Genomic DNA, 13,376 nt, shown 5'->3' with positions numbered 1-13,376 from the left:
GCAGGAGAGAGATGCAACTTGTCACATACAAAGGGTTCCAAATAAGATTAACAGTTGATTTCTCATCAGAAACCATGAGGCCAGAAGAAAGTGGGTGGCATATTTTAAATCCTTAAAGAAAAAACGGTCAACCAAGAATTATATATGTGGCTAACTTTATCTTTCAAAAATGAAGAAGAAATTAAGATATTACAGATAAAAAAAGCTTTCATTACCAGAAAAACTGTCCTACAAGAAATGCTAAAGGAAATCCTTCAGGCTGAAATAAAAGGACACTTGACAATAAATCAAAGCCATATGAAGAAATAAAGAATACTGGTAAAGGAAACTACATAGGTAAATATAAAATCTTGTATTATTGTACTTTTGGTTTGTAACTGCTTTTTATCCCCCATATGACTTAACAGTCAAATATGTACAATAATATTTTAAATACATGTTAATGGGCATAGAAAATATGAAGATGTAATTTGAGCCAATAACAATATAAAGGGAGAGGGAGAGAGAGAGAAGGAGTAGAGAATTTGCATACTACTAAACCTTGGTTGGAACCAGTTGGACAAGGTGGTTATTAGTTTAAGATGTTAACTGTAATTACAAAGGTAACCATTGGAAAATAGTCAAAATATAGAGAGAAAAAGAAAGAAAGGAATCAAAATGGTACACTAAAAAAAGGTAACTATGCACAAAAGTGAAGTAATAAAGTAATTGAGTAACAAAAAGTATACAAGACAGAGAGAAAACGAATAGCTAAATGGCAGAAGTAAATCCTTTCTTCTCAGTTATAACCTTAGTACCTTAAATGCCAATGGATTAAACTTCCCTACCGAAAGGCAGAGATTGGCAGATTGGATGAAACAGCATGATCCATCTGTATGTTGTCCACAAGAAACTCACTTTAGGTACAAAAACACAAAGAGGTTGAAAATAAAAGAGTGGGAAAGATAGTCCAGGCAAACTGTAACCAAAAGAAAGCTGAAGTGCCTATACTATTGTAAGACACAACAGACTTTAAATCGAAAAACATTACAAGAGACAAAGAAGGATATTATATAATTGATAAGAGATTCAATCCAGCAAAAAGATATAATGGATATAGACATATATGTAGCTCACAACAGAGCCCAAAATAAATGAAGCAAAAACTGACAGAATTGAAGGGGGAAATAGTTCTACAATATCTGTTGGAAACTTCAATACACGACTTTCAATAATTGGCAGAACATCTAAATAGAAGATCAATAAAGAAAGAGGAAACAACACTATTAGCCATTTAGATCCACTGGACATGAACATGCTACCCAACAAGAGCAGAATATACACCCTCCTTATGTGCACATGGAACATTCTCCAGGACAGAGCATATGTGAGGCCATAAATCAATTCTTAATACATTTTAAAATATTGAAATAAAAAAATTAGAAGCAAAGAACACTTATTACAGCAAAAACTGTGACTACCTTAGAAATGGAATTACTTGGGTAAAGGTGTATTTTTTCACTTTTTAAAAATTTTTTTCTTTGCTTTTAAGTTTTCTTGGATACATATTTTTTTCTGTTATCTGGTGTGGCAGTTTAATATTACTTATGAATTCCAAAAAGAGATATAGATTATGTATGTATGTAAATTAGTCAGTTCCTCTGTATTAGACTGTATTAGATTCAGCTGAGATGTCTGATTAAATTATGTTAAGATTAGGGCTTTGATTCAACCATGTCAGCATTGAGTCCCAGCCCCCTTGGTGGGCTGATGAAATAGACTCTCACATGGAAGTTACACAGAGAAGAACAACACAGAGGAAGAGAGACAGCTCGTTAGACACAGCAGAGGCCCTAGGAAGAGAGATGAGCCTGATAGTCTATAGCTGACCTTGTGAAGAGAGCAGAGCAGCTGAGTCTGGAAAGAAAGTAGCCCCAGGGAGAGAGATAAGCCTTATGCCAACCTACAGCTGAGATCAGAAGAAGCCGGGACCACAGAGCCTTAAGAGGGAAGGGGAAGGCTGAAATCTCACAGACATCACCACCTTGCATCAACATGTGGCCACAGACTATGGGTGAGAAAGTACCTCTTATGGTACTTTGAATTGGACACTTTAGGGCCTTGTAACTATAAGTTTTACCCCAAATAAATACCCTTTATAAAACTCAACAGATTTCTGGTACTTTGCATCAGCACCCCTTTGGCTGACTAACACATCTGGCAATGTGGCTTCTTCAGGGAAAACACACAAATAGGCTAGAATTGCTACTTTATAAGCAATAATACTTACTACACTCTTCCTTTCATCTACATTTTTAAGAAAATGAAGAGTCACTACCCCAAAAATGATTCCTACCTCACAGCTTTCTGGCATCTGCCATTCATCTAGTCAATGAGGACACTTAGAGAAGCATCAGGATTGTGAAATACTTGTGAGTTTGACATTCATTTCCTAAAAATATCTTTACTGGACACTAACTTGTGTCCTGGAACCACACAAGGTGTTACAGAGACATTGACGATAAAGACACCTCATGCGTGCCCTCAGGAGCTCTCAGCCTAGTAAGGCCCCCTTACTAGGTACAAGCATCAGAGTGGGCTTTGGGAGCCAGGGAGAGGCTCCTCAGAAAAGGCCATTAGTTGACCATGGTGTTTCGGTTGTGAAAACAGTCAAAGGGTCAGAGTGAAGCAAGACACTGAGGGCCAAGGCCACATGGAGCCTTTGGAGATCCCCAGAAGTCCCACTGGCCTGGAGCAGCAGGCAGAGGGCGCTGGGCAGAGCCAGGCAAGGAGGCTCAAGAGAGAGACAGTCAGCGGGGCCCTGAGCCTCAGCAGAGTTGCGGCTCCTACTCTGGTTCATTGGACTTACCCAGGTCAGCTAACAGGGAGGTGAAGATGGTCAACCTCCACACCAGGGAATCAAGAGCGCCTACAACTGCAAGCAGAGGAATTGCATCCATCACACATGTGGAATCTAAGCCCCCTCTCGATATAGAGGTGGAGTGGACATCACCATCCCAGGGTGCACAGGATGAAGGAATAAAATATAGATTAGAGTGGACGTACCGATATTCTACTATAATCAAACTATTGTGACTAGTAATAGAAGAAATTGTAGCATTGAGGGGGAGAAAGTGACCACAGTAGTTGCTGAAGGCAGGGAGAGGGAAGAAGAGGTGTGATGTGGGGGCATTTTGGGGACTTTGAGTTGTCCTAAATGATATTGCAGGGTCAGACGCTGGACTTTATATATCCTGCCTTAACCCACTGAATGTACTGGGTGAGAGTGTGAACTACAGAGCAAACTATTATCTATGTGATGCAGCAGTGCTCCAGAATGTGTTCACTGAATGCAACGAGTGTGCCACAATGATGGAGGAGGTTGTTGGTGTGGGAGGAGTGGGCTGGGGGGGGGTGAGGGGGTATACAGGAACCTCTTATATTTGGTAATGTAACATTCTTTTTGTGATGTATATATCTTCAGTAAAATACAATTTACAAAAATGATGGGGTGGGGGGGTGGGGAGCAGGATACATGGGAACCTCATGTTTTTTGTTTCTTAATGTAACTTTCTTTGTGATCTATTAACTTTAATTTTAAAAACTTAAAAAAATAAAATAAAATAAAAATAAAAAAAGAGAGAGGCAGGGTCTGGTCACAAAGAGCCAGGCTTGCCCACACACTAAGGGATTTTTTTGTACTAGGGGATGGCTGAGTGGGGACAGTATGAGACCAGCATTCCAGCAGAAGAGGGAGCATGGACCAGAGCAGGGACACGAACCTGCAGGATCTAGCCGGCTCAGGAGAGATGAGGTAGGACAGCAACCCGGGGAAGGGGGCTGCACAGAGGTGAGATGGTCTCAGGGAGGCCTGGGGGTAGGGTGGGCAGGACTGGGGGCCGCATGCCTGTTTGCTGAGGGAGTCGAAAGAGGGAGCAGGGAAGCAGGACGCCTGGCCAGCGAGGCAGGCATTCCATACACCTGACGCACAAGCTCACAGAGGAGCCTGGGAAGTGGGAAAGGCCACAGCAAAGACCACCAAGTAGCAGAGATGGGGCGCTGGCCCTGCCTTGGCCACAGACTTGTGGAGTGTTCTAGAATCTAGTGCACGACTTATTTCACTGGAATAAAACTGAACCACAAAGGCGCATATGGGAACTATGTACTATCAAGGCCCCTCCCAGCTGTAAAATTCTATGAGCCCCTTTCTCTATCGGAAACCAGGGTGACAGCTGTCCACTGGAGACTCTCCCGAAACAAAGTGTCTTCCCAGGAAAAGGAGGCAGATTGCTTCCACAGCCGCCTTCTCCTTATCAAGCTCTATCCTTCTTTCAACACGCCACACCCAAGCAAACAAGGACCAGTCCCTACCAGGCCTGGGTGTCAGCTCCAAGCCATGGCTCAACCCCTCACATCTGCCTGCATGCTGCTCTCTCTTCTCCCCCACTCCTGGGTAATAAGGAGCAGACGGGCAAAATAGTTCAAATACCTACCGAAAAAGTAAACTGCCTTGTGGACTTGGTGGCCTATTTTCAGCTCAATGTTTCAAACTTTCAGGCTCAGAGGTGCTCTAGGCATTAATATTTATTTAACGTGAACAATTTGGAACTCAGTCTGCAACTGCTGTTTGCCAGGCCCATGCCAGGCATGGAGATTCTAGAAGGAACGGAGCGTCCCCGCCTTGCAAGGCTCTCTGCTGAGTGTGGGAGCCTGGCACAGAAGGCAACAACATAGCACGGTGCCTTAAGGGCACTCCCAAAGGGTCTCCAGGTTAGGGCTGGGGAAGGCCAGCAGAGGAAGCAGCTGCCTCACTCAGACGTCAAGGAAAACCATACAGAGGAAGGGTCTTGGTGTCTAAGGGAGGTCAGGGCAGAATGCAGAGCAGAGCAAGCAGCAGGTGCCCGCCCAGGGGCAGAATGGAAGGGGAGGAGCAGGTGCCGAGAGAGGAGGCTCCGGGGGCTGGCTGAGGGCGGCAGGTGGACGGGGCTCAGCTTGTAAGGGCCCCGAGTGCCACACCAAGAGGCCGAGACAGGCAACAGGAATCCTGTAATGTGGGGGGGGAGTGAGGAGGGCTGTGGGGAGGACGGGGCAAAAGGGGGGCAGTGAAAGCCCGGAGAATGCCCCGGAGACCAGGGCAGGGGGGCAGTGAAAGGCCAGAGAACGCCCCGGAGACCAGGGCAGTGAGGACTCGTGTGGCTGAGCCAGGCAGGGGATGGGGGGGTCACCGCGCGATCCCAGTTCCCCCACCTCCATCTTCTCAGGACCATCCTACCGACCCACAAGGAAACACCTTCCCGGGCCAGCAGTAGCCAACGCTCACAGCCCTCTCCTTCCAGGGCTCGTTTCTGCTCTTGCACTGCAATGCTCCTGTGATCTAACACCAAAGCGCAGAGAGTACACTTGAGAGAGGAAGGACTGAGCCGTGATTAGGTAACACACAGGCCCAGATCTCCCTGCAACTGGCCGGGATGAGTAACAGGACACTGGTTCATTTCCTGCAAAAGCAGGATTTCCCAGGAATGAAAGGGAAAGTCCTGCTTGGATCCCCAGTAACCCCTCAGCCGCTCCTCCAGGGAGCCAGGTCATCTTTCCGAATTTCCCAGACAACGTCCCGCCCCCTCTCTGAACTTGAGCAACTTTCCATAGTCTCTGTAGAACGACCAGTTTTTGCCCAAGATGCCTCGTTCTCCCATTAACCTTCCTCGGGGAAGCCAGGGGCGTAGGAGAGCCGTCTCCAGCCGCCACGGAGACGACCAAGGGTCATCCCGGGTCCCAGCTCCTACCGCACCCCCAGCCTCCCCCTTCCTCGCTAGACACAGCTGCTTCCAATTCCACCGCTCTGTTCCCTCGGAAAAGACACCTGACCTCTCTGGAATTTTTTTCCTTCATCTATGAAATGGGTATAAAAATCAATTCCATGTAAGCTAGTCAGAATTCAGAGCGCAATCGCTAATGTAAGCATTGGCAGAAAGAGTGAACATGGAACCCGATATTTAAGATATCAAAAAGGAGACAATTTCCTCCTGCCAGCGGCAACCAGACACACGCACCCGCACCCACCCTCCACCGGGAGGCGCACGGCGGGCTGCAGCGCACCCAGGCGCCGGGATTCCGAGCTGAGCCGCGCACCCAGAGCACCTGTGCGCGCAAGCGGGGCTGGCGCGCGGGGCCCGCGGGCCGCCCACGCCGCCGGCGGGGACACCCGGGGAGGGAGGCCAGCGGGCGGTCGCACCCACCTGAAGACGCGGAGCAGCAGGCAGGCGATGAGGACGGTGGTGAAAGCGCACGCCACGATCACGGCCGCCTTCAGGGTGGACAGGTCGCGGAGCACGCTGGAGATGCGGGTCACCAGGGCGTCGCCACTGCTGTTGGAGCTGGGGCTGCCGCCGCCGCCGCCCCCCGTCGCCACCCCGAGCCCCGTCCGGGTGGCGTTCGCGGGCCCCGGGCCGGGCGGCGGGCGCGGCGGGCGCTCGGGCTGCGGCGCCGGGGCGGACTCGGCTGTGCGGGCGGCGGCGGCGGGCGCGGCCAGGAGCGCGAGCAGCAGCAGCGGCAGGAGCGGCGCGGGCGGCGGCGAGGCGCGCATGGTGCCGACCGGCGGGCGGCGCAGGGCCGGGCAGGGCGCGCGCGGCCGAGCCCCGGGGTCCCGCGCCAGCGCTGAGGCCTGCACCGGGGGCTCCCGCGGCGGCGGCGGCTGCGCGGTGCCTGGCAGGAAGCTGCGGCGCCCGGAAGAGCCCGCGCCGCCGCCACCAACACGTTGCACGGAGTCATTCGACGGGCCTCGGCCCCACGTGGGCGGGGCGGGCGACTGGGCCCGGGGCCGGCTGCGCTCCGCCCGCCGACTGCCCCGAGTCCCCGGGGACCAGGGACCCCCTAAGAAGGAATAACAGCCAGACGCACCCTTGTGCAAGGCTCCGTGCTGAGCATTTCGTGTATTTCCTTGATGGCATTTAATCCGACAACCCTCCTAGGAGACAGGTGATTTCTGTTATCCACAGTCAAGAGTCGATTTGGGACCCAGAGAGCCAGCTCACAGCAGCCCAGATCGCGTCAGACTGAAAAGCAAAGACTAGAGGACGGAGGTCAACCCCATTTTGGTCAGCCCCATTTTCCAGATCGGGAAACCGAAGCCTCCAGGTCAAAGTGGATTGCCGATGCCTTATGCATTGCATGTATCTCCCCAATTTCCCTCTTTCTCTCAAAAAGAATTTCTTATCCCATGGCTTCACATTGTTCAGGCATCTTGGTCTGCTGCTTATGAGTTGAATTGGAATGTGAATTTCTGCATCCGTGCCTTTGCTGCGGAACAGCGTTTAGGGAAGTTAACAGTCTTCCTTCCTGGCTGAGATTACAGGCTCCAGGGAGTAATTTGCTTGCTGCCTGTGGTTCGTAAGCTAAGTAATGCTCAGGTGGAGAAAGACAATTCTGGAGGTTCTAGTGAGACACCCTAAGAATGGAACTGGTGACAACCAGAGGACTGGCCTGGTGCTCTAGGAACTTGCACTGAGGATGCCAAGATCCACCTTTCCCTCTGAGGATGGATCCCAGCAGGGAGCTCTCCTGTGGTGGGTCAACAGCTAACCGCACATGACAAGGATTCAGTGACCTCAGACAACTCACTCCTGGTCCTGCTAGGGAAAGAGACCCGTAACTAAGATCGAATAGTGTGTTAGTTATCTGTTACTGCATAACAAATTACCCCCACACTTCGCAGCCTAAACACACATTTATTATCACACAGTTCCTGTGGGTCAAGAATCTGGGCACAGCTTGACTGGACCCTCTGCTCCAGGGTCTCTCACAAGGCTGGAATCAAGGTGTCCAACAGAGATGGCATCTCGTCTAAAGGCTCAACTGGGGAAGGCTCTGCTTCTAATCTCACACACGGGGTTGTTGGCAGGATTCGGTTCCTCACGGGCTGTTGGCTGGAGGCCACTTCAGCTCCTGGCCTTTCCTTCATCAAGGCATGCAAACCAAGAGGGCAAGAGAGAGAGTCTGTTAGCCGGACAAATGTCACTATCTTAGGAAATTTCACCACAGAAGTGACATCCCATGTTAGAAACAAGTCACAGGTCCCTTCTGCACTCAAGGGGGGAGATCACACGGGGCATGAATACCAGGAAGCAGGAATCATCAGGGGCCATCTTATTAAGAGAAGTTGTCTACCACATACAAGTGGTGCACTTTTAACTGAGGGTGGTGAGGGTGGGATGATAGGATGAACAGTAAGCAGATTATTAGAAGGCATCACCAAGGTGGAACTATTTGAAATGTATCCTGAATATTCAAGCATGCACCAGTGGTGAGAGAGTTGGACAGATCACATGAGAGGTCTCTTCCAACTCTAAATAATCCCTTTTGTGGTATGTCAGAAATGTTACTTGAGTAGAGAACTAGCATTATCATATCATCAAAATGCAATCTGTAAGATAAATCCCTTCAAGAATCGCCTCTGTTGTCCATGATTTTATAGCAGTGTTCTCCAAGACATAAGCCTCACATGTCACAAGCCTCATATTTTTATACTTCTTATCAGAGGCTACTGCATGGGGCAGCAGGGGCACTGGACTTTGGAACTGGTCAGGGTAAGAGGTTCACCCCTGATGGCCTTGGCAGAGGTTGCTTAACCACTAAACCCCAAGTTTTAATGTCTAAAATGAGAACAATTTTACCTAGCTTAATAAGGTTGTTGGGAAACATCCATAGGAAGATTGAAAATATCGACTCCCTTCTCTTTCTTTTACCAGAATTCATGAGCTAAGTTAGATTTCTTTGATTGCCCAACCTTGATTAATACCAAGAATGTAGGAAGCATAAATGTTACAACTTTCAGTAAAGTGAAACATTAGAATCTTTCATTCTTCCTCACTATTTGTTGTGCAAACCATTACAACAAAGGACTTCTTTTAAATTGCCCTTGGTTAGAGCTCCTTGGACATATGGATTCATCCAACCAGTAAACAATGACATTTTTAACATGGAATGCTCGTGACAGGCAATAGAAACTAGGTCTGGCCAATTTAAGAAAAAAATGCAAGTTTATTGGAACCTTGTTGAGTTGCTCCAGAATTGACTACAAGTAGCAGAGGTTCTAAAAGTGGGGTCTGTGGACGCCTGGGCTCTCTGAAACACTTTCAAGGAAATTTGCAAGGCCAAACAGTTCATAATGATTTGGTTTTTATACTCTGTTGACATTTACACCTGAGGGTACAAAAGCAATGGTGGGGAGAAATTGCTAAGCTAATCCTTGGTTTAGCGTGAATCAAGGCAGTAGCACCAAACAATACCCATACTAATTGGATCCTACACAACCATACACTCAGTGGGGGGATAAAAGGCCCATTTCACTTTAGAATGTCCTTGATGAGGTCATGAAATTATTAAATCTCCCCCTCGAAAACATGACATTTTAATATTACATGTGATGAACAGGAAGTATGAAAAAATCACTTTGCTGCACACTGAAGGATGATGATTGTCTCAAGAAATACCATATGTGCATTTCTCAGAGTTACAAGCTGAACTAGCCTCTTCTTTCTTTCCTGGGACGCCATTTTTACTCAAAAGAGTGACTGACAAACTTCAGACCTGGTCTTGGCAGACATATTCTCAAAAATGAACAAAGCAAGCCTGTCACTTCAAGAATTACAACTGACAGTATTGTAGCCAAGGATGAAAATTCAAGCCTTTGAGCAAAATTAGAATTTCTTGAAAACTTGTCAATTAGGATGCTTTTTCTGCCGTGAGCTTGACAGCTTCCCAATAATTAAAGACTTTTCTGATGAGCTCCTGGGGATTTTTTTAGATGTGGTTTTCCGACATAATGAAATATGTCAATATTTGGAAGAGCTACAGAAATGAGTGAACCAGTTTTTCCAAATGCCCCAATGCACAATGTTACAAATTATGCATGGATAAAAGGAACATTCAAAGTGCAAGACATACCAATGGATTTTGATATAATGGAGTACAAAATATTCACTAATTCAGTTGCAGATTCCACATTGCAACTGATCTTTAAGAAACTACCACTTGAAAGTTTTAGTGTAATATCCAAGAATGATCTGAAAAGGTTATTAAAATTCTCCTCTCTTTCCAACTACATATCTGGGTGTGAGATAGAATTTTCTTCATACACTTCAACCAAAACAATTTCATAACAGATTAAATGCAAAAGCAGAGAACCTAGCTATTTTTTACTAAGCCAGACATTAACAAGATTTGCAAAAAATGTTAAACAATGCCACTTATCACCCTAATTTTTTCATTTTGGAAAATAAAGTTATTTTTCATTTAAAAATATGTTATTGATGTTAAATATGTTCATGTGTTTGTTATTTGGGTTTTTTAATGAATTCATAATTTAAATATTTCTTAATTTTAATTTCTAATGCAGTAATATCAATAGCTATAATCCACATAATGGAAAGCTCTTTGGACTCCTCAATATTTCTTAAGAATGTAAAAGGTTCCTGAGACCAAAACGTTATATGAGAACTACTGAACTTAGAGATCCATGTCGGGGGGGGAATGGAGGAAGGAAATCAGTTAGGATACTTTGTGCTATATGAAATAGAAAGCCCAACTCAAACTGACTTAAATGTAAAGGAATTCTCTTCTCTCACATAGAGAGTCCCAAGGTGGGAAAGATCCAGAGTCATTTGATTCAGCAGCCTTGTGATGTCAAGGAGCCAGGATCTTTCCAGCTCTCCAGTCCGTTGCACTCAGCTTTGCCTTCAGCCTTAGGAGATCACTGTGTGATGGCCTGAAGTGGTATGGGCCCCAGAAAAGTATAGTCTTAAAGTTAATCCATTCCTGTGGGTGTGGACTCATTTAATTAGGATCTTTTAACAAGTAGGATCTTTCTTTTTTAAAGATTTATTTATTTATTTACCCCCTCCCCCCATTGTTTTGCTCTTGCTGTCTGTTCTCTGCGTCCATTCGCTCTGTGTTCTTCTGTGTCTACTTGTCTTCTCTTTCAGGTGGCACCAGGAACCAGTCATGGGACCTTCCGGAGTGGGAAGAGAGGCACTCAATCTCTTGCACCACCTCAGCTGCCTGAACTGCTGTGTCTCTTATTGTCTCTCCTCTGTGTCTCTTTTTTTGTTGTGTCATCTAGCTGCGCCAGCTCTCCTCACAGGCCAGCATGCCACGTGTGTTATTGCACCACAAGGGCCAGCACGTTGCATGGGACAGCACTCCCCCAGGTCAGCTTGCCATGCAGGCCAGCTTGCCTTCACCAGGGGGCCCCAGGAGTTGAACCCTGGATCTCCTGTATGGCAGACAGGAACCCAATTGCTTGAGCCACATCTGCTTTCCTCTAAGATCTTCCAAAAATCTCACTTCTCAAAATCTGTTTCTGCTATTTTCTCATATTCTATGACCTGAGCTCCTGTTGTGCCTGAGCATTTTTGTCATCCAGTTCCAGGGCTCTCTGGAAACCACAACATGCTGCCATGGCATTCCCTAGAGAAAGGTGTCACTAATCCTCTTGCAGGTGTCCCTGGACAAAAGTGTCATCCAACCTCACTGACTACTGTGCATCTCCAAGAGCTGCACGGAACCTTCCTAGCATCATCTAGGTGGCTGCTCAATTATCATAATAGCTAGCATTTTTAGGACACATATCTATGGCTTTTGTTTAATAGTTATAAGCTTCATGGTAATCTTTCTTGGCACAGTATGCATGTCCTTGTTCCTTGAAAGTCTCTGCTTCCCTCTTCACCTCCTCACGGCCTAGCAGCTCTGGCTGGGTCACTGCCATTACCACATGACACTCCACGGCAGCCCTCATCTTACCACCAGGACCCGACAAGTAGGATCTTAACTTAAGGTGTGACCCCACCTCATTCAGGGTGAGTCTTAATCCTCCTCCTGGAGTCTTAATCCTCCTCCTGGAGTCTTTTTTTTTTAAGTTTTTTTTTATTTATTCCCCCCTCCCCAAGTTGTCTGTTCTCTGTGTCCATTCGCTGCTGTGTGTTCTTCTTTGTCCGCTTCTGTTGTTGTCAGCGGCACGGGAATCTGTGTCTCTTTTAGTTGCGTCATCTCGTTGTGTCAGCTCTCTGTGTGTGCGGCACCATTCCTGGGCAGGCTGCACTTTCTTTCACACTGGGCGGCTCTCCTTTTGGAGCGCACTCCTTGCACATGGGGCTCCCCTACGCAGGGGACACCCCTGCGTGGCACAGCACTCCTTGTGGGCATCAGCACTGCTCATGGGCCAGCTCCACATGGGTCAAGGAGGCCCGGGGTTTGAACCGCGGACCTCCCATGTGGTAGACAGACGCCCTGACCACTGGGCCAAGTCTGCTTCCCTCCTGGAGTCCTTAATAAACAGAGGACTAAAGAGCCATAGACACATTTTTTTAAAATTGCAGAGACAGAGAGAAGCCACAGACGGAGCAGCCTGAAGCAGAACTAGCCCCAGAAGAGGAGGAGTGGGGAGAGAGATGAGTGGGCCACCATTTTGCGGTGCCATGTGTTTGATCACCCACAGCTGAGCTCGGAGAGAGAGCATCTTGAGATGACGCCACCATTAGATGACACCACCGTGTGCCTATTCACCCACAGCTGCAACTCGGTGAGGAAGCATCTCTATTAATACCTTGATTTGGACATTTCACAGCCTTGGAACTGTAAGCTTTTATCCTAATAAATTCCCACTATAAAAGCTAACCCATTTCTGGTATCTTGCACTGGCAGCCTTTAGAAAAAGTAAAACACACTGCAATGGCAATTGGGGTGGCATATGTTTTATCTACATACCTATAGTAGGTGAGACAGAAAGAAAACCTTTTCCAACAATGGGATGCAAACCTTCTCCTCAAGAACTGGGGCTAGGGCAGCCCCCTGAAGAAAATTAAAGGGGGGGAGGAGTGGCATTTTGTGAGGAAGGAAGAAGGGGAAGGAATAGATGCTGCGTAGACTGCAACATCTCCCATCCCAATGGGTGGGAAACAGAGAACTGGATGTGGCTGGGCTTCTAGAACCAAAGCCAAAGTCAGCCCCCAGGAAGTATCTGGTTAGGGAACTCTGAGCCGACTGCACTGTCCAGCAGGGGTCCTTGCAAGCACCACCATCACCGCTGCTTCTGCTGTCACTGGATGGCGGATGCTGCCACCATCACTGCCCATGGAAGGATGACTTCTAAATTGCCCATGGATTGCATCATGCACTTAAAATTCAAAGTCCTGGGCGGGAGCATTTGACTCTCTGAACCCAAGTCGCAAGTCGTGGCCCTAGAGGTTCCAGGAGAGGGGAGAAGGCATATCCCAATCCCTTCAGCTTCCAAACGGGAAGTGGGGGTTCTCCATCAAGCCTCACACCATTTGGGGAGTCCACTAAAATAAGGATATTGGATGCCAGCATTCTAATGTTGGGTAGCCAAAAATTGCAAATGACCA

The 13,376-nt window shown here is 47.4% G+C and overlaps 1 protein-coding gene across 1 annotated transcript in view; it reads right to left on the bottom strand.

The window, feature by feature from the left end:
• The window catches only part of FAM174B (family with sequence similarity 174 member B), a 36,400-nt gene extending 28,464 nt beyond the window's left edge, over positions 1–7,936 (bottom strand). Inside the window, exons 1-2 of the mRNA XM_071212609.1 lie at positions 7,859–7,936; positions 6,216–6,943 (exon numbers count right to left, since the gene is read on the bottom strand). Coding sequence (XP_071068710.1) covers positions 6,216–6,943; positions 7,859–7,936 — 806 coding nt within the window. The remainder of the gene's footprint in view (positions 1–6,215; positions 6,944–7,858) is intronic.
• Positions 7,937–13,376: the final 5,440 nt, after the last annotated feature.

The sequence above is a fragment of the Dasypus novemcinctus genome, chromosome 3, assembly GCF_030445035.2.
Source record: "Dasypus novemcinctus isolate mDasNov1 chromosome 3, mDasNov1.1.hap2, whole genome shotgun sequence".
In the NCBI taxonomy this organism is placed as follows: Eukaryota; Metazoa; Chordata; class Mammalia; order Cingulata; family Dasypodidae; genus Dasypus; species Dasypus novemcinctus.
Note: the sequence above shows the minus strand (reverse complement) of the source record. Positions and strands in the feature narration are given on the sequence as shown.